Source organism: Acomys russatus, chromosome 11 (assembly GCF_903995435.1).
Source record: "Acomys russatus chromosome 11, mAcoRus1.1, whole genome shotgun sequence".
Lineage (NCBI taxonomy): Eukaryota > Metazoa > Chordata > Mammalia > Rodentia > Muridae > Acomys > Acomys russatus.
In genome coordinates this window covers 17,582,136-17,604,021 of record NC_067147.1, presented here as the reverse complement: position 1 = coordinate 17,604,021, position 21,886 = coordinate 17,582,136, and the positions used below count along the sequence as shown (strand labels likewise).

The following is a 21,886-nucleotide window of genomic DNA, read 5'->3' as shown; positions in this document are numbered from 1 at the left end:
GATAATATTTTCATGCTAAACTGAGTGTTGAGTATCCACACATGAAAATAATTCCTTTATTACATAATGAGCTATGTTTTTATTTGCCTATATAGAAGTTTCATTGTTGACAGTAGAAAAGCTCGTACAATGTGGTGGCAACTAACTTTATGGACATGTACAGGCTTATGTAGATCAAGCATTTTTTTCTATCAGCCCTGCCCTTTGTAATCAGAAACTTCTTGTTTGTGGTGTCTTAACTGAAAGGCAAGGAGGCTATAAAAACAAGCTATTGAAAAGAAGAAGAAGAAGAAGAAGAAGAAGAAGAAGAAGAAGAAGAAGAAGAAGAAGAAGAAGAAGAAGAAAAGAGAACATCTTAAAAGCAAAGATCTTGTCTGATTATTCTGTTTGCTTTCTTTATTAAACTTAACTTGGGTGCTTTTGTGCCTCTAAAAGTTTAGAACATATGGAACAGGTAGAAATAGCACAGAAGCAGAAAAAACATGGCTCTTACTTTAACCACATAACCACTGCCACCGGTACTCCGGAGGGGCCCCATGTCTTACAGGAAGGACTTCTCCAAAATACTATTGTTCCTATTCTCATAATTTCAGGCAAAACAATGACATTGCATTTGACAGCCCAGCAGTGGCAAAGCATTCCTCTCCTGTATCCATATACCCCATCTGCTAAATTCAGTCTTTCTTTGAACTGTGAGGTTGGCATGGAAACATTCATCTCTCATCCCTACAGTGTCGTAGAAGTCTTCTGAATCTCTTCTTAGAAAGAGGTAAGGGGTCCTAAGAGCAAGGGAATGGTAGGTAGAAGGGAGACAGTTTCTGGAATTTTTAAACACCACCAAGGCACGGGTCATTCAACTATCTAGGGTGACCAAATATTTAGAATTACAGTCAGCTCACAGAAGTTTGTGGCTGCCCTTGCCAGTTCCCCAAACATGTACTAGTGGGTCATTTCAGTTTGGCCTATTTAATGGAAAGAGGCACTCTTGAGTGACGGGGAGTTAAGTCAAGGATGACTGGAGCTGCCGCCATTGGTGGCAGACGCCAGTTTGGTCATGCTCTCTGATCCCTACCTATACAGCTGGATAAGAAAGTGCATCAATTACATGTGAAAAAGCATGTGCTGCCTCTCCAAAGTCCAGGAGTGCTTGAAAACAGTGGTGTATATAATTCAGAACAATCAACTACGTGCACAGAAGGAGTTTATCATAACATAAAATTAAGAAGTGACAACTTCATCACACAGTTACACTGCTGTTTTCCTTGTTTCCATTTTTTTTTTTGATTTGTTATTTTTGTTTCTTTTTTTTCTCATTTCCACTTTTGACTTTATTTATGGAGGGCTTGGGGAGCGTAAAGAGTTGGTCCGCAGATTAGTCACCCTCAATGATATATATATATTAGAAAAAAAATATGAGCAGCAAGACTCTCCGGAAATAGATTCTGTTTGACGTAGCTAGTCTGTCTTTTCTGTTTTGCCCTCTTTCACAGCAGCCTCTGAAGCTTTCCGCAGTGGAGCTTTCTCCGAGTTGGCATGTCCTTGGCCGGAGTCTGCTGCACCACCATTTTTGTGAGTAGTGTGTTTTTCCAAGTAGTTTAGCATCTCACTGAGGACTGTTTGGAAAGTGCTTAGAGCTGCACATATTGCTGGTGTCCCAAAGCCATGAGTGATCAAACTGTAAATGAGAAGAAGTAGGAAAAAATACGTTAATCATTTGAAATAGAAAAAAATCCCTTTATTTAAACCAGAACATTACATTGAACACTTTCTGTTTATTATGAAAAAACACTGTTCAGTTATTCCCATTGTCCATAATAAGCTTATGATCTATTGAGACAAAGGCTCACTGTTGACAGACTTTATGCTGTCTGAGTATTACGCAAGTCTGAGTAACACGCAAGCTGGTTTTTCATCTCATTAAGAAGTAGCTAAGAAGCTGGGTGTGGTGGCACACAGGCCTTTAATCACAGCACTCGGGAGGCAGAGGCAGGCAGATCATTGTGAGTTCGAGGCCAGCCTGGTCTACAGTGTGACCAAGGCTACACAGAGAAACCCTGTCTTGAAAAACAAAAACAACAAGAACAACAAAAAAAAAGTAGCTCAAAAATGCATCTCTGTATAAATAAGGATCATCTTGCTTTTGAAAGAATGCCATGTGTACATGTGTAGGCATAAATCACCCTTGAGGAAGACAACTCATGATAGTGAGAGAAACTCGTGGAGATGAGGAAGAGGATTGGCAGAAGTCGGGTATAAGGAGTGGACGTGATTCACGTTTGTTAATTCATATGTTAACTTGGTATATGCTGTACCTATGCTATAACATACAAAGCAACACATATATCTATGATATTGTTACAATAAAGATGGGCCATTTTGTATAGCTGAAACGACTCATAAGAGATTCAGGGTGGGTTGAGTGTGCCTGATAGCTGGTTCCTCTGACTTCATTGTTTCTCTCATAGCAATAATGCCTTTCTAGGTATATAACCATCTGCTGGTGGGTTGCATTGATAGCTTCCTTTTCTGTCCTGTTTTGGATAAAAGACCAACCTGTTCAAAGCAGAATACAAGTTAGATATAGGTAATTTCATTGTTTATATAGACTCTGAGTAGTCTCCATTTCTTCTTGAAGGATCTTTACACCACACAGGTGAAGATGCTGCCTTAATGCAAGAGACAAAAGGAGGTGAAAAGAATCTGTTTACGTCTAGGCTCCTAGATATTGAGAAATATTTTATTGTGTGTAAGCTGTTGTCTCTGTTTTGGAAGATAACTGGTAAAAAGTAACAAGTATGCATGGTAAATGCTGCTTTAAACCCAGTATAAGCAGGATTTCCAATTATGGAGATATATCTCATTGAACAAATATATAACTGTAGATTAACAGTCACATTAAGAGGAAAACCACCTACATTGTCCATTCTGTCAAATTTCCCAAGGCTTGACTCTCACAATAATTAAGAAGTCATACATGGCACATGTTATGCCTATCTTATAACATATAGTACCACATTGAGTGCATGTATGTTCTATATCCTATAAGTAAAGCTAATAACCATGTAAAAATATAAGCTATTAAAATTATGATGCCAATAGTAAGTCTTTCATTAGATACTTCCATTTTAGTACGTTATCCGATTTTGGTTACCATTCTTAAGAGATATAACCTTTATCATAAAAAATAATGAGATGTTAAAATAATGCAAACAAGAAATCCAAGTTATCCTATTGACACACCTTAGTGAGAGTATTAATAGGATTGGCCTTATTGGATATCAGTGATATCAGTCCATGAAAGGGTGAGGGCAATGTGCTAGCTAATGTGCTCTGTCAGTTACAGGTATGGATAGCTGGGATACATTCATAAACAAGAGTAAATTTTTGGATGTCTTCATTCTGGTCTAGATATTTCCAGCATCTTCAGACTAGCCCATGTAGTTTATCCCATCCCAGAGCTGATAATTTCATTAGGTAACTCATAATTTAGTCACTAATAATAGTTAAGACTTTAAGGTATTGTTTGCTTCAAAACTGATAGAACAACATACAACCACAGTTCAACCACAAACGTGTTTTCACTGTATTCGCTTATGTTGAATACCAGGAAGGCTTTTTAATTCCATTTCTGCCATGAGACAACTGCAGGCAAATCACGCAATGTGAGATACAACAAGAACTATGGCTGATAAATGGAGCTGTGTAGAGTTATAGGAGAATTAATTATGGTGGCACTCACAAAAGAGGTCCTGTTGGGCTAACCGAAAATAAAATATAAACATTCTGTGTTTACTAGAGTTGAATTTACAGTGTTAAGTTTCACTGTGGGTAAACAGTAAACGTAGCAGCCACTGTCTGAACTGTGCACATGCTACTGGCTTGATTCTCTGTTCCCTGTGTTACCTCACATAGCCTACTTGTAACATTAGTGAGTAGACATGCCTATTTCCCTTTTCTAGGTAAACCAAGGCTTAGAGGATGTGATTAAATGATTTGACTGAGAAGCCAGGTATTCTGTATTGGGTTTTTCTCAGCCTGAAGGTGAAATAAAGCTGCAATGTTTTCATTTTATTGGCTACGTGTATATCTGTGCACCATGTTCCTGCAGTACCTACAGAGGCCGGAGCAGGGCATTGGATCCCTTGGAAGTCAAGTTCCAGAGAGTTTGCTGCAGCCCTGTGAGTTCTAGAGATTGAATCCAGGTCCCTTCCACAAGAAATAACTGCTTTTATCCTCTAAGACATCTCTCCAGTTCCAAATCCCTTTCCCGATAGTGATTGTTGCTCGGTTATCTCTCTCTTTTTTTTCTGAAATAATTTTGCTTTGTTTGTTGTGCTGTTTGGCATGGAAAACTAATTCTTCCTTGTATTCTGTCTAAGAACAGAACTTAATAGTATCAAGTAGAGTCAGGAGTACTTGATAGACTAAAACAGGAGGACTGACTATACATAGTGAATTACTGTCTCCCACAGATACAAATCATATGCAAGCTGGGTAGAAATGAATAAATATTATAATGATCCATATTCTAGTAGGAGTTGTCATCAGACTAAAAGAGATCCTGCAAGCCAGTAGAATTTCCTGGGGATGAGCTTTTTGTGCCCAGAATATGTACCTGGCATTAGCTGTCTGTGAGGTCATCTTTGCGCTCAGTTGAGAATCACATTTTCAAAATCTTCACATTATTTCTAGCCTTAGACATTTAGGGATTTGAGAAAATTACTTGAACTTATAAGAGAACAAAGATCTATTTAAAATACCTGTGTTTTCCCCAAGTCTAAGCTTCACTTTTGGTATTCTTTGTAGGGGTTTCCTTCATTATCAAGAACTTGAGGAACTTGATGTGAGCTGAAGCACTCATAGCTTTATGAACAAGTCCAATGTAAACTCACAATTTTTCACAAAAGCAATGTACTTTAACTGTCTCTTTTCAACATGAAAATCAATATGTGAATTTCATTGATAGCTTAATTTAATATGATCTGTGCATTGGAAAAATGCATGCACACTTCATGAGACAATGCCAGCTGCAAGGGACAGGTGCTTTTCTAGAAGTTTCTAATAACAATTGTGTATTCAGATAATTAAAGTGAAACCAGGTCAGTTTAAAGTTTCTCATGACATTATATGTCATTACAGAATGATGGAGAAAGACACTGATCCCGCCATGTTACTCTGTTGATCCTACTCATCCCAGCATACAATGAGTCGGGTATCCTTCACAGAGGCACAGCAGTGTAAACTATAGAAACAAAGAAAAATGTAATGCTCTAAGGAGGAATCTCAGTTCTAGAATGACTACGATCATATATGTTGACATTTTGAATATGACACCAGAAGCAACTAAAGAGCAACTAAAGCAAAAGTAAGTTGAGCTGTAGCAAACAGCCTTTGGCACAGCCAAGGAAACAGGAAAATGGAAAGGTTTACCATGCCATGGTAGAAACTATTACCAAATCATGAATTTGATGTGGCATTAATATCCAAAACATGTATGAAATCCATACAGCTCAATCATGACATGCAAGAAGCCATATTACAAAAGGCAAAGGGTCAAAAAACAAGTATTTTCCCCAAAGATAACAGGACAGTGGTGGATAGATTTGTGAAAAGATGATTAACTCCATTAATGGTGATGGAGACAGCATCAATGGTTAAGAGAACTTGTTGCTCTTTAGAGCATCTGAGAGTGGATTGTACCATCCATTCTAAGTAGCACACAACCTTTGATGACATCAGTTCCTGGGGACCCAATGTATTTTTCTGGCTTCTCTGGGTACCTGCATACATGTGCACACATACACACACACACACACACACACACACACACACACACACACACACACAAATAAAATAAAAGTAGAGAAAACCCTTTAAAGCCATAATTAATCATCAGAGGTATGAATATTAAACTGTCAAAAAATATTACCACACATCAGCTAGCCTGCAGAAGCCAGAAGTGTTTGACCCTTGGACCTGGAGTTATAGGAGGTTTTAAGCCACCCAACATGGGTGTGAGTGTTGCGAACTGAACTCTGCTCTTCTGCAAAAGCAGTGTGAGCTTTAAACTGCTGAGCCATCTCTCAAGCCCTTAGGTATGGATAATTTAATTAACAGAAGGTTAAATGCTTCTTGGTTTCATTTGGGATTCTCTGGTCTCTGGAGTAATAGTAGTCAGTTTAACACTATGTTCTAACAACAAGGATGAACAGCAACACAGAAATAGATACAGTACTGGGGGCAGACAACACAAGCGGATGACGGATTAAATAGTAATTAAGATACTTCATTTTCTTTTCAAAGAGCTTAATCTTTAAAAGAGGCAATAATATAATTAATGGTGTTCAGTCTTAGTGTTAGACTAGGAAATCTTATTCTGGATAAAGAGTTGCAGGTAGCTAGCTGGTGATGGTGCATACCTTTAATCCTGGCACTTGAGAAGCAGCGGCAGGTAGATCTCTGTGAATTTGAGGCCAGCCAAGTCTACAATTTCTGTCTTATAGCTTCAGGGCAGTGAGACCACAAAGTGAGACCCTTTGTTGAAAACCCCAAACAAAAATTATTATTACAGGAATTTTATTATAAAACTTTTTCATGTAAATTAATAACCCATATTTTCTGAAACATATCCCTTCTTAACTGTTAATTCGAGAATATTTCTTTTCTTTCTTTCTCTCTTCGTTTTTGGTGTGTGTGTGTGTGTGTGTGTGTGTGTGTGTGTGTTTGTTTGAGACAAGGTTTCTCTGTGTAAAAACTCTGGATGTCTGGGAACTTACTCTGTAGACCAGGTTGGCTTGGAATTCACAGAGATCCATCTGCTTCTCCCTCCCTAGTGCTGGGAGTAAAGGCATGTGCCACCATAGCTAGTTTGTACCTTTCTATCTTCATGATATCTCAAAGCCCTTCTATTTCCTTTTCTCCACAACACATGCCTGCAATCAATCCCTCCCTTCCTTCTTTCCTTTTTTGTTTTTGTTTTGTTGTTGTTATTGTTGTTTGTTTTTTTGTTTTTTTGTTTTTTTTGAGACAGAGTTTCTCTGTGTAGGCCTGGATGTCCTAGAACTTACTCTGTAAGATAAGCTGACTTGACCTCACAGAGATTTGCCTGCTTCTTGTGGCATGTGCCGCCATGCCCAGAAGAAATTCCTATAAATCTGTGTTTTAAGTTTTAAGTTTGTTTCATGTGTGTGTTTGCCTATATGTATGTCTGGGCACCACTTTCATGCCTAATGCCCACAAAGGCCAGAACAGAGTCTCAGACCTCCAGAAGTGGAGTTATAGATGGTTGTGAGCTGCCATGTGGGTGCTGGGAGTCTAATCCAAGTCCTCTGAGAGAACAGCCAGGGCTCTTAACCACTAAGCCATCCTCTCTAGCCTCATTATTATAATAATGATTTTGTTAAATCAGTGAATTTACGAGTCAGATTTTATATGAAATAGTACTTGCTTTTGTAGGAAACATTTGTGTAACTACTCCAGTCACTCACAAGCTTTTCTCATACTCACTTTCTCAATTGCTACCATCCTCTCCTGGCAAATTGATGCTCTAATTTCTGTTGCTATAGTTTTTCCTTTTCCTCTGAAAGCCATGTAAATTGCACCATGGCATCCATGGACCTCCGTGGCTGGCTGCATTCTCCCACCTAACCACTCTGAGGCTCATCTATGTTGTTCGATTTCCCAGTAGATTTTTTTTTTTTATCATTGAAAAGTATTCCATTGAGTGGATTTGTCATATTTTCCATTGCAGTCTACTCAACTCAAGTTTTCTTAGCTATGTTATTTTAAAAACACATAAAAATGCAAATTCTAACATATGAGAGATCCAGTTTCTGATCAGCATTGCCAGATACATGATTAGTTAAAATGTAGACATAACAGCTGAAGTGTGTCTTAGTTTCATGGGCAGGTTGAAATGTGGTAACTGTACTTCCTTTAAAACTGTAACAAGTGCAGTGTTGATTCAATTTACCATGTGACTTTCAAAACACATGTGACAAAAATCTCTCAAAATGCTATATCATGAACTGGTCAGAAAAGCAATCACAACGACAGTAAAGTGGGGTACATTTTGTAGCTAATTGGACAGTGATGTCCAATGTGAGTTCAATTGCTAGGCTTGACTAAGCCACAGTGAAGTGTTTCAAGGCTCTCATTAACCCCAACCCTCTCGACCTATTAATTAGTAGTGAGACTGAAAGCATTTTGGAGTTTTCACTTAGAAGTTGGTAATAAAATAGAGAAAAGGGTTCATATAATTAAAGTTCTCAAATGTCTTAATGTGGTAGAAAGTCTAATTGGTGGGCAAAAGTCAATTTTTATGAAATTTAAGAAAGATTAAGGAAATCATGTCTACTTAAGTAAAAAAGCAAATGAGCGGTGCAGGATACTAAGAGAGGGGTCTGACTCAAGAGTAGTTCATACAAGGAAAGATTTAAAAATATCTGGAAATTTAGTCTCCAGATCAAGAGTTCAAATTAGAAGTTTGGACAGCTCTGACACAGTGTACTTGCTAGCATATACAAGGCTCTGAGTTCAATCTCAGAAAAACAAGAAAACAGAAAGAATTATTGTCTGGTGGGACTAGCAGCTCCATCTACCCAGAAGCAGATTCTCAATCATTTTCTCTCTAATGGGATACAGACCATTTGCTTTCATTTTCCTATTACTAATTTCACAGTGAGGAGGAGAAAAGCCCTGACAGCCAACAGAGAGCTATGCAGTTCCCTGCTAAGAAAACACGGACAGTCGTAGTTTATGGTACCTGATCTTAAGGAAATTGTAACATATTTAACAGCCATCATCTTAATTTCATTCATTGTTTTAAAAACTCCTAGTTTGCTAGACTTTGCAATAAATATTCTCCAGAGCGTCATTCTGCAGCCTAACAAACCTCTTCCTGTTGAATCAACCAAGGAAAGTGGGACTTTGCTGGACTCACACGTAAAGCTCCATTTCTACTTTGCCCTGAGGATTGATTAAGCTACCCCCAACCTCAGTTTCCACATTTCAGAGATTGGAAGGACAAGAGAGAATAACATAAGTATGGGGTGGATTGCACATGTTCTGCCCATGGATATGACATATTTTTGTTCTTTACAAATTTTTACCTGGAGCCAGGGGTGTAGACTAGTGTATCAATCAATCAGTCAGTCAACCATTCAATCATTAATCAGTCAAGTAGTTATTTACATGCCATCATCGACTTGGTGAATGGGATTGACCTGATTAAGTTCTGATAGAATCTGTAACATTTTTTAGTTAGTAATTTATATTTTCAGACATTTTACTATTTATCATGGCTGGCCTTGAACTCACAAAGCTCCTCCTGCCTCCGCCTCCCCAGTGTAAGGATTAAAACCCAGCATACCTCTAGTAGGACCTTTATCATTTTCAAGGGAAATGTATTGAAACATTGTAATCATTATCAGTTGTCTTATTTAGTTTTTGGTACTGGGGCTATTTAAGGCCCAGAGTCCCTTCAGCGTCATTATATAACTAAAGCTGACCTAGAACTCTGGATTTTCCTGACCCTACTTATCAAGTTCTGGAATTACAGCAATGTGCCACTGTTTCTAATAATGAAGAAACTGAGACTCAGAAACAAAAGAAAAGACAGACCTTTGTGTGGAACAGAAAGGTTTGAGACAATAAATTATAGCTTTGCTAATAGGATGATAGTTACAATCCAGATTATGGCAGACACTGCCTGCATTTACAAAGTACTTGGCATTAATTCAAAAGATCTAGCAAGAAACTGCTATATAATAATTTTTTTTTGATTTTCTTCATACTTTGTGTATTGATTAGTTTTTTCTTTTCAACTTGGCACAAGTTAAACTCATCTGGGAAGAAAAAATTTAATCAAGAAAAGGCCCCCATCCCTTTGCCTGTAGGCAAGTCTGTAGGGCATTTTCTTGATTGACTGTTGATGTATGTTGGAGGGCCCAGTCTATGTGGGTGGTGTACCTCTTTGACTGGTTGTCCTGGGTACTATAAAAACTCAGATGCTGAGACTCATAGCCAAGCATTAGGTGGAACTCTGGGAGTCGTGGAAGAGTAGGAAAGGGGAGGGGGGACAAGAACCCCACAAGATGACCAACAGAGTCAACTAACCTAGACTCATAGGGGCTTACAGAGATGGAAGCACCAAATAAAGAGCATGCATGGCCTGGAACTAATCTCCCTACACATATGTAACCAATGGGCAGATTGATCTTCATGTGGGTCCTCTAGTAAGTTGAATAGGTGCTATCTAATGACATGGACTTGCCTGGCCACAATGGATGAGGATGAGCTCAGTCCTGATGCAACTTTGATATGCTAGGGTGGGTTGTTGATGTTTGGGGGGGTCTCCCCTTTTACAAAAAGAAGGTAGAAGGGATAGCACAAAGAGGGTGGGAGGGAAAGAACAGGAGGAGAGGAGGGAGGGGGGCTATAATTGGCATGTAAAATGAATATGTAAAGTAAAAATAATTTAAAAAAAAAAGAACAACCATAACAACAATAAAAATAAAATAAAAACCAAGCTGAGCTAGCTACCGAGAGACAGCTGGAAAACAGCATTGCTCCATAGTCTCTGTTTCAGTTCCTGCCTTTGGGTCCCTTCTCTAACTTCATGCCTTGGTTTCCCTTCATGATAAACTGTAACCTGTAAGCCCTTCCCACAAAACTTGCTTTTTGTTCATGATATTTTATCACATCCATAGAAAAGTGACTAAGACATTGTATAATTCTCAGTTAAACAGTTTTTTTTTTTTAAACTTGTGCTCAAAGCCTTACCCATATTTATTTTTGAACTATCAAAACCATCAGTGCTTAGTCAAACTGCGCACAAATCTGGGTAACAGGGTGGACATATATCAGAAGAACTGAAGCTAATTTATTTTTCTGAATCTTAGTAAGTATCGATCACATTCTGCTAGTTTATGCTAGGTAAATGTTACCAAGCTATTTCTTCATTGGCCTAACTGCCCTTCACAAATACTTGATCTGTGCCTGGATTGTCTAGGCATCCTTGAAATGTCCTCTGACCCATTTTTGTCTTGAAAAAAGTTGGGTCTGGTACCCAGAACTTTACACATGCTGAGCAAATATTAATTTAGAATGTATTGAAAATAAAGCAAAAGTTACTCTACTATTTTCTGCTGGAGACTGGGTCACAGAGTTGTGGCTACCAACCACAGATGGCTTTTTCCAGCTTTAATTTTTTTCAGGGTGCAAAATTGCTGAAAATAATCAATACTGCTAGCCTACACACAAGAAGTCTGAACCAAGAGATAAAAGGCAATCCTCATTTTGATAGATTACAGCTAATTTACTTTTATATAAAATTTTAACTTTTTCTTTTTGGCTGCACTGGGCATTGAACTGAAACCATTGCAATGCCAACCAAGCACATAGCTGACCAGAAGCTATATCCTCACCTCCAAATTTCTATTTAGACAATGTTTGAATGCGCAGTTCTTGTGCCCCACATTCTATGGGTTGTATGAGAAGATTGATGTAAGGTGTGGGTTGTTATTACTACGGTTTTGTTACATTATCTTGCATCATTCTTGAGTGTTTTCTTTCACACCTTTTGCCACCTATTGCTGCACTCATGTGCTTCTTGTGTTGACCTCAATTCTTCTCTTCTGCTTCTGGGAGACATACAAGGGCCAAGACACCAGCTTTCTATTTTCCCTCCTACTTTCTCACTGAAGAACAAGATTGAAATATAGTCTGGGTCTCTGTGAGTGTTTTTGCCTTTACAGCATTAGCGAAGTTCACCAGAAAAGCACATTTTTGCTGTCATGGGGACAACAACGAGCACGTGTGTCTAGGGAGTAGACTCCAGGAGACACCTGCAAAGGGTTCTGGGTCTTCTCTGCAAACTGTTAGCATTGCTTAGGACCATGTAGATGAGGTATCTCCTAACAACTTTTAAGTACAGACTAGGGCAAGAGAGCCTTACCCTGAGGAAAGAACTGGGGGCGTATTTTTGCTATAATTGGAAGGATATGTGCATTTCATAGCCTGAAAATGGAAACAGAAGAAAAGGAAAAGCTGCTGCTGCTGTTTATTTCCCCCATACATTATCTTATCTTATGGCCTCAAGTGCTTTTTAAATAGAATTTAATTAAGGTGCATAATGAAAGTATTTGACTCCCTGGGGGCCGGTGCTGAGGAGCCACCCAAATCTGCTCATTAGAGTAGCCTTGGAAGCACTCACAAATATTCCATGATTTCCTAAGCTCTTCTCCCTACCCCCAACCACAAACACATAGAAAAAATTGCCTCACCAGCTTATTTCACTTTGCGGATCTTACCCTGGAGATCCTGACTTAATTGCTTTAGGATGAGATCCAAAGGATCGGTATTTAAAAAACTATTCCCATACAGCTGAGATGCAGGCAGGGAAGTGGGCATATCTCCCTGGGGCCAGAGTAGACTCTGATATATCTGCCTGGCTGTCTCCTGCACTTCCTCAACTGCAGCTGCAAAGCTTCAATTCCAGAGGACATTGGTATAATGAGATACAAGAAGTTTCTGTGGCTGAGCTTTATGAACATGGAGCTAGGCAACAGTTCACCTCCAGAACGGTTCAGGGAGCCAACGATTGGTTATTGTACATTGCAACCATTCAGTACGGCACAGCAGTCAAATGTCCATCAGCCAAATCATTCAGCCAGGAAACTCTTTCAAGGGCCTTCCTATGAGAACGGCAGTCTGAAATTTCAGTTTGGAGGCATGAGGCGCTAACATCCTTGGTAGGACAAGTTGGGAGATGAATGTCTCTCTGTCGCTATAAGGCCACACTTCGGTGATCATCTCAGCCTCTTTGAGATCCCAGAGGGACATGGTCTTTGTGATCCAAGTTTATTTTAATCTAATTTATTAATAAAGTTGACTAAGAATAAAAAAAAAAAAAACATTGTGTGCATAACGAGAGATGCAAGTCAGTCCAGTCTCATCATGTTCTGAAGGTGATAACACTTTGACATCTGCATGAACTTTATGTTTTGGAAAAATGTTCTGGAGGCTGAAAAAATTAGCAATTTCCTGCAATTTATCAGCCTAGAGGGCATCATATTTTCATTCTGGAGAAGAGGTGAGATAACTTTAAACTTAGAATACGAGCCTTTAAAAAGTGAATGTTACTGAATTCCTAACTCTTTTAAAACAACCACATTGATGCATATTGCATGGTGCATGCAGGAGGGGGTTTGTGGAGGCCATAGGGGGACTTCCAGTGTCCCCCCTATATTCCGTTTTGCCTTATTTCTTTAAGACAGGACCTCTCACAGAACTAGAAGGTCTTCATTTCAGTTAAGCTGTCTGGCCAGTGAGTTTCCAGGATCCATCTGTTTCCACACCACAGGACTGTGATCACAGGCACATGTACCATGTCTTCCCAGCTTTATATGTGGGTGATGGGGATTTGAACAGAGATCTTCATACTTGCCCAGCAGGAACTCTTACTCACTGAGCCATTTCCTCACCCCTCTAAAGATTCTTCAGCAAATACGTCACCTGGTCCAGACTTTTTTGCTTGATAAAAATTCAGTCTCTTGAATTTTCTGTAGCCATGAACTTTCTTCTAAAACCAGGTTTTGCAAGAATGCTGTTAGGTAGGCTTAGCTGGAGTCCCCTGACCCTGATGTTTCCCCCTAGCAACCTTGCCTCCCGTGCTGCGCTTGCAATAAATTACCACTGGTCCATGCCATGTTTAGGCAAAGACCCACTAACTGCTGCAGAGACATCTTGGCTCTGGTTCTGCCACACTTTACCTGTAAGAGCTGGCCAGTGTTTGGTTAAGTGTCATACAGCTTTTATGGAACAATAAATACTGACAATAAATTTACTCTCTTAATTTCCTACTCAACTCTAAGGAAATGTAAACCATTTAATGTAGATTAATTAAAGAAGGACATCAGGACTGTTTATGTTTAAATTTACATTTGTGCTAGTAAACCCTTTACAAGGGATGCTTCTTTCAATTATAACACAAGTGCAGTCCTTACAGGCTTCTTTCTTTTTGCATTTGGATGGGACCCTTGTTTTAGGAGTTTAAAGTTAAATGGCAACCTTATACATAAGTTGACTAGGGAAACAAGATTCTTTCTTCACGTTTCAGACTGATGATTCCTGGTATTCTTTCAAAAGTATTGCAGAGACAAGAAGAACATTTCCTCCCACACAATTAATTAAATAATTATATGTGTGCACAAATGCTTAAGTGCACACGCCACAGCACCCGTGTGGAAGTCAGTAGACAGTTTTGTGAAGCCAGTGTCTCCTTCCAGCATGTAGACTCTGGGGATGGGACTCAGCTCTTCAGGCTCGGTGACACGTCCTTTTCCCCACTGAGGCCCCTCGAAGGTCCAAGAACTCTTTAATGAACGCTTGAGAATTTTGTCTCTTACGTGCTAAGGTTAGCTGTAGACTTTATGATGTTTTGGTTTTAGATTAAAGATTTAATCCAAATCGTAATGTCTCTTACTAAAAACAATGCGTTAGCAAGTTGAGTGAAACAAACTGTGTTGTTACTGATTATCTTCCCAGCCATGATCCTATCACAAGATAGTAAGAAAACAAACAAAACAGCAATAGTGAACTGCATACTAATGGCTCTTAGGATGAGAGTAAATATGCTCACACTAGGTGTGGAACTGTTTTCTGGATATGTAGACATGGACAGGATGTCTAGAGCACCCTAATGCAGTTACCTGGAATGCCTGCCACATGCAGAACACCAAATGAGAGTGAATCACATGAGGAGAGGAAGCTGAGGACATGAGAGTTGGCTGCCTTTAGAAACTGGAAACGCTGGAGAGTGGGGACTGACTTTCACACGAACTCAGGTGCACCATATTTGACCACGTCCCCTTGATGGGAGACCTAGTGGCACTCAGAGGAAGGATTACAGGCTACCAAGAAGAGACTTGATACCCTATGAGCATATACAGGGGGAGGAGGTCGCCCCCATTCACAGTCATAAGGGAAGGGAGTAGGGGGTTAGTGGGACAGAGGGAGGAATGGGAGGATATAAGGGATGGGATAACAATTGAGATGTAATATGAATGAATTAATAAAAAAAGATATTAAAAAATAGAATAAATGTAGGGGTAAGTGTTATGGCTAGGGTAGTTTTAGGGTCCACGTTAAAGTTAGACCAAGTATGATAGGGTATTAGGGTAGTGCTAGGGTTTTGAATAGGTTAGTTCTGGTTTGGAGTCAAGCTTAGATTTTAAGTTAGAGTTAAGGTTATGTTACCATTAGTGTTAAATTAAGGTCCAACTTAGGAAGAGGTGCAATGTTAGGATTAGGGTTTATGTTAAATTTAGGGTTATCAGTAAGAGTGGCCAAGATTAAGAAAACAATTGACCACAAATGCTGGTGAGCATGCAGTAGATGTATCACATGACACATCTACCATTCCTTGCCATACATAAAATAACTCCAAATATGCTTGTTTATGCGTATTTACTGGTGCTCTATTTATAGTATTTAGGGATTAGAAGTGACCAAGCTGTTTATCAACTGATGAATGGACAGTGAAAATATGATACATATATGTTATTGGATGTTATTCAGCATAAAGAAACATAAAATCATGATTTGATGTCAGGAGCCATAGGACCTTGCCTGACCTGCCCCAGTGGCTGAGAGGCCCTGCTGGCTAAAAGCCACAGCTGTCTGCATACTTGAGATAATTATTCTGCCTGGCAACCACAAAGATCCAGCATGACCTTGAGAAAGAGAACATTCGGTGTATCAAGACTTCTGTATAATCGCCCCACTCCACACCTGCTGTCCTTGGGCCTGGCCCAGAAAATTTTGTAACTTTCCACTGCATTCCTTCCCACCCCCCACCCTTTCAAAAGCTTACTATATATAAAACTAGACTTGAATGGAATTAGAAACTATAAACCCACAAAGACAAATGTAATGTGTTCTCTGTTATTTGTAGATTCTAGCTCAAAATCTTCATATGTAAATAACCTGGAAGCACCACAGAAATCAGGAAAGTAGAAAGAAAATGTGTTTGAGGATCTAGACATGAGCATAGTAGGACACAAGTTTTATGAAAGTAGAAATCAGTAAACCGTGTGGAGCTTTAACTGAGGAAGGATAAGGGGGAAATACATAAGGATAACAAGGGAGAAGGGATAAACAACACTAAGGATTTTTGAAAAATTAATACAGAAACACTTTGTTTACTTAAAATACATATATGTGTGTGTACAAATAAAAAAAAAAGAAACTGGAAACACGATGAAATGGACTGCATGAAGCCCTCGAGGAGACAGATGTTAGAGAGAGAATCCTATCAATGTGAGGAAGACATTTCTAACAGGCTTGTTAGAGATAGAAGCACTGCCCGTCATTACGAGGTTTCAAGACTGCAAGAGGTGACAGCTTCCCAGTGATGCTAGGGAAGAGACATGAATGTGGAAGAACGGTCAGAAATGTAGGGAAGGGGGCCTCCCAACACTGGGAACCAACCAGAAAATGGCAGTCATCAGCAAGTGTGCTTATATATTTCCTAGTTCCGAAGAGTAACAGGAGTGGTACAACAGTCCATTTCTAAAGACTGGGAGATGTTGGTTGACTTATACTGGAGAGTTAAGCAGGTCTATCACTTCCATTCTCCAGCCTGTGGCCCTGGAGTGAAGCTGGGCAAGAAATATCTAAGACCCAAGTGAAATTTGGTCATAATAACATTACTATGGGTTAGGGACAACACATAGAAAGATGAAAGCCTTTTTTCGTTTGCCTCAGGTAATTATCAATATTGTGTGTGCTCTTTGTCTTTCTATGTTTTTGTTTTGATTGATTTTCTTTTTGAGGCAGTGTCTTGTTACATTGCCCTGGCTCACCTGGTACTCTCTATATAGCCTAGACTGGCCTCGAACACATGGCTACCCTTCCACTTCAGCCTCTCAAGAGCTGGCATTATAGCCTAGAGCCATTGCATCACTGTTTACATGTATTATTAATTTACAAGTTCCTAAAGAATGTGTTGACCCTTCATCTTTACATTATTATCCATTGGCACAGTGAGACAAAAGAGAAAGCTAACATTTTAGTCTTCCGAGGTTTGTGCTGAACAAGAATCATTCTCGGTTTTTTTTTTTTTTTTTTTTTTGACAGGTTGTCCTCTCTGAGTTGAGCGTTAATGGTATTCTACCTTCTCATTTTTATGGACACATGTGCTCCTGTGACCTCATACTCAAGGGGATTATGAGAATACGAGACACAGAGAATGGACACATTGTTACAATATCTTTGAGTCTCCAAGAAGGACTTGTTAAGAGCTCAGGAAACTACGGCTGTGGTACTGACTTGAGTTGTCTGCCCTCTCTTCGAAGCCTTATACCATCTTGCACTAATTGACATCACCAGGTCTGGAAATAGTGAAATCATGGGAGCAGTCTGAAGATTTCAATCAAATCCTTTCCTCCTTCTGCTGGTGTTGTGGTGTCTGCTGTGTTCTCTATGACAATCCTCACTGCAGATGGTACTCAGAAAGTGATAAATGATGAATAATCCTGTCTCCTGTCATTTTCGTAGAAACAAGCATCTCCCCAGGCTGTGGCTCCAAAGAGCGGTCACTGCTATCGTCACAGCTTTCCAGAGCACAGTGAGATGTCCTCTGCAGTAAAAACTAGAGAAAGTTATCTATCTGTACTTTACAGGGCCGGATCACTCGCCATCTTTGTCTAGACACATTCAGTCTGCTGAAAGTAAGTCACGACTCAAGGTACCGAGTCCATAATCCTATGAAGTCTAATGTCAAGTGCTCACCACTGTGAAGACTTTGATTAAACAAAAGAGTAACACAGATGGATGCTACTAACTAGAGAATCCTCCATGCCTATCCAATCATGTTCTTCCCTCCTTTCTGAGACAGTAGTCAGCAAAAATCGGAAAGACTCTGCCTCTGCCAATTGCCTGCATGAACTGCAATGCAGGCTAGAGATTTCTTTTTCTTTCTCTTGTGCCTGTTTCCATTTCAATTACTTGCCACGGTCAGCAAAAAGCAACAAAAGAGACACGCTCTTGTCCAATGAATTTTTACCCAGATTATTAGTAAAATCATACATGAAGAACCTTTTCAATATATTACTGTCCAGAACACAACTTCACACAATCTTTTACTGCCTCTTCTGAAAAATGTATTTGTGGGCCAGAAATGTGGTTTGGCAGGTAAAGCTCTTTCTGCTAAGCCTGATTTCCATCCTGAGGAGCCAAATGATAGAAGGAGAGAAATGATTGCAGCAAGCTGTCCTCTGACCTCTATACATGTGATTGCATGCACACATACACGTGTACATGCATAATAAATAAAATATAACATAAAGATTTTAAAAATGCATCAGAATCATATTTCATTCAATGGATGAAAAAGGTGTTGAAATCCTAGGAACATCTTATGACTATGTTTCTCAAACCTAGCTATCAGAATTTGAAAATAATACAAATCCCAGAGTCCCATTTTTTTTTTTTTTACACATTGACTCTAATCTTTGAGGTTTTAAAAAGAGCTTCAGTTTCCTGGTAAGTGAAGGCTTTTGTGGGACATGCCCCTTGGGCTAGTATGCAGATATAAGTGAGTATATACCATTTGACTCTTTCTGCTTCTGGGTTAACTCATTCATCATGATCATTTCTAGCTCAATCCATTTATCCACAAATTTTGGGAATTCCTTGTTTTTAATAGCTGAGTAGTATTCCATAGTGTATATGTACCACAGTTTCTTTATCCACTCTTCTACTGAGGACACTTAGGCTGTTTCCATGTTCTGGCTATTATGAATAAGGCTGCTATGAACATGGTTGAGCAAATTTTCTTGTTGTGTGCTGCCTCACATTTGACCATGTGCCCTGGAGGGGGAGACCTGGTGGCACTCAGAGGAAGGACAGCAAGTAGCCAAGAAGAGACTTGATACCCTATGAGAATATATAGGGGGACGTAATCCCCCTCAGGAACAGTCATAGGGGAGGGGAATAATGGGAAAATGGGGGGGGGGGAATGGGAGGATACAAGGGATGGGATAAACATTGAGATGTAACAAGAATAAATTAATAAAAATTAAAAAAAAAAAGAGCTTCAATGGTAATTTTGCTATGAGGGTACATTTAATGACCACAACTTATAAACTATATAGTCTTCTCAAGGCTGGTCAGTGAGCCAACACTTGCTAACCTCTTGTTAAAATATGGTATTGTTGCCTCTGAAAATACATGCAAAGTGAAACAGTGCATAAATTTAAATCCTACTGAAGCTGCCTCAGGAGCCTTCAATCTGGGTTGTAGCTGCAAATGACAGCTGTGTTTAAGATGATATAATTTTGACATGGGAAAGAACGAAGCTGCATACTTTAAATTATTTATAGAAATTAGTACAGAATGGATGAAGATCTAAATATAAGATCTAAAACTGTAAACCTCTCAGAAGAAAACATAGGAGGAAACTTCAAGACATTGGATTTAGCAAGTATTCTCTGATGTAATGCAGAGAGCACAGACCATCATTGTAACAATCTGCAAATTAATCTATGCCAAATTTTAAATATTTTGATTCAAAGACACACATTCAACAGAAAGAAAAGATGACCTTTGGACTATAAGAATTCGAAAACTTTGTGTCTAATATTTAACATAAAGGGTTAATATAAAAATAAACAGTGAAGTACTATCGCTTAGCAGAGACTCAATAACCCAATGAGAAATTTGAGACTATTGAAAACATGTCCCTGATAAACAGATAACAATCTTTAAAAAATGTTCAAAATCATTGGTCATTAGGCATTTGTAAATTAAATGTACAGTGAAAGGTGGTAGCTACTATTCTTTTTTTTTTTTTTTTTAAGTCAACAGAAATTGTGGGAGAGGATGTGGAGAAATGAAAATCTTCGGGCAAGGTAATGAATACAGTAGTTGTGTGATTTACACTTATGTTGGAATATTCTGTGGACTTAAAGGGAAAGGAATTGTGACATATGTGGCAACACTGATGTGCCTGCAGTAAAACAGTCTTTAAAAACATCTATTGTGTAGTTTGCAATCAAAGCCATAGAAGTAGAATATAGAGCAGTGTGTTCCAAGGGCCAGGGAGCCAGGGAAGACGGGGCTGCTAAGTGGATATAATGTAATGTATCCATTTTGCAAACTACAAATTCTAGATGCTTGTTTAAACAGCAATGTAAATACGTTTAACTCAAGCTGGAGTCTACTGAAAAAGGAGAAGGTGGTGCATTTTATATTTTTAGTGCAATTTAGGAAACATAGAGTTTAGGAATTTTTCTAAAAACTGAATTTTAACCCCAGTGACTTCCAAAATCCTAAGAAAGTAGAGGACTTTGTACAGATAAATGATCTGGATTGTGAAAAGAAACCACAATAATATAGTAAATGTTTAAAATGCAGAATAAACAAGAAATCATAATTTAGATATTCAAAATCCTTAAGTATAAATAATAAAATTTGGAGATAATTATAAAATCACTATTAACTTACTATTAACTTACTATATTTATTAGTCACTCTTAAAACTGTTATTGTACATTCATTACAATTAAGTATGGAGTTTGGAACATTTAAACATATAGTTTTATGTTTCAAATTGTGAGTGAAAATCTATAGCCACATATCTTGAGAGTTTTGAATCTCAGGCATACTCTTTTTTTTTTTTTCTTTTCCCCTGAGAGTAGAGGCAATCAGTTACCCTCTTTAGTTCTTCCGAGACAGGGTTTCTCTGTGTAGTCTTGATTGTCCTGGAACTATGGAGGGGAGGCTGGCCTTTACCTCAGAGGCTGGCTTGCCTCTTTCTCTGGAGACCTGGAATTAGAGGTGTGTTCCACCACAGACTGGCAATGCAGCTCTTTAGTTTGCTGGTAAACACCATCTCATTACCATATTCTATGGAGGGAGGTAAAAAAAAAATGCAATGTCTATAGGAGAGCTGCTCACTTCTTATTTTAAAAATCAAAGTTTTCTCTAAAGAAGTTTCTGGGCTCATGGGCAAAGAGTGTTTGCTTGCTGTAGAAGGATGAAGATCGAAGTTTGACTCCCAGCAGTCACATAAAATAATAGATGTGTCTGGGCTGATGTCACTCCCACGCAGCACTGTGAGGATTGCTTTGGCTTGATAGGCAGACATCTAGCCCCAAAGGAGCAGACTGAAGGTTCAGTGAGAGACCCAATCTCAAGGGAATGAGGTAGGATGTGATAAAGTAAGAGGCTAGACATCCTCCTCTGGGGAGCCCTCATGCACACTTGCATATATTGCATGTAAACCCCCTACCCCCAAATCTTGTGGCCTTAAGTTTGCAGCTTGCAAAGGTATCAACAAATTAGCAAGCCAGTCTTCCTGTGATGAATGTGCAGTCTTTCTGCATATTGGTTACTCACAGAAGCGGATATTCAGCTTAAAGCCCATTGGTATGGGCCAGAAGAAAGAGGTCACTGTCAGATGAAGACATCAGCATGCCCAATTGGAAATAAACTCCTCCTCTTTATCGTGTAGGGTCCTGATTCTCGGTGTCTTCAAAGTAAAAATCCTTGCAAATTTGTAACTTTACCAATTTTGTTAGATCCCAGTTTGGGTTTAACTAAAAACCTACTAACTTCTGAATCTACCATCTGTATAAGTCCCAAGTCCTTTTAATGTATACATAAACAAAATGATGGAGAAAATCTGGTATCATTCATGCCCTTTAAACTTGCATCACTGGTAGAGACAAGCAGACATCACTTACTAAGTGTTAAACTTATATCCTTGCCATGTTTCAGCTCATTACTACACATAGTACAGACCTGCTATAGAATCCAAGCAAAGGCTTGAACGTTACCCTACACAACCCGCCTCACACATAAAGGGACCTGGGTTTGAAAA

General features: G+C 39.0%; 1 protein-coding gene across 2 annotated transcripts in view; it reads right to left on the bottom strand.

Moving 5' to 3' along the window:
• Positions 1–1,300: 1,300 nt before the first annotated feature.
• Positions 1,301–21,886, bottom strand: part of Tfap2d (transcription factor AP-2 delta) — a 58,973-nt gene continuing 38,387 nt past the window's right edge. For both annotated transcript variants that reach the window (XM_051152583.1, XM_051152582.1), the window contains one exon: positions 1,301–1,675. In XM_051152583.1, coding sequence (XP_051008540.1) covers positions 1,456–1,675 — 220 coding nt within the window. In that variant the 3' untranslated portion in view covers positions 1,301–1,455. The remainder of the gene's footprint in view (positions 1,676–21,886) is intronic.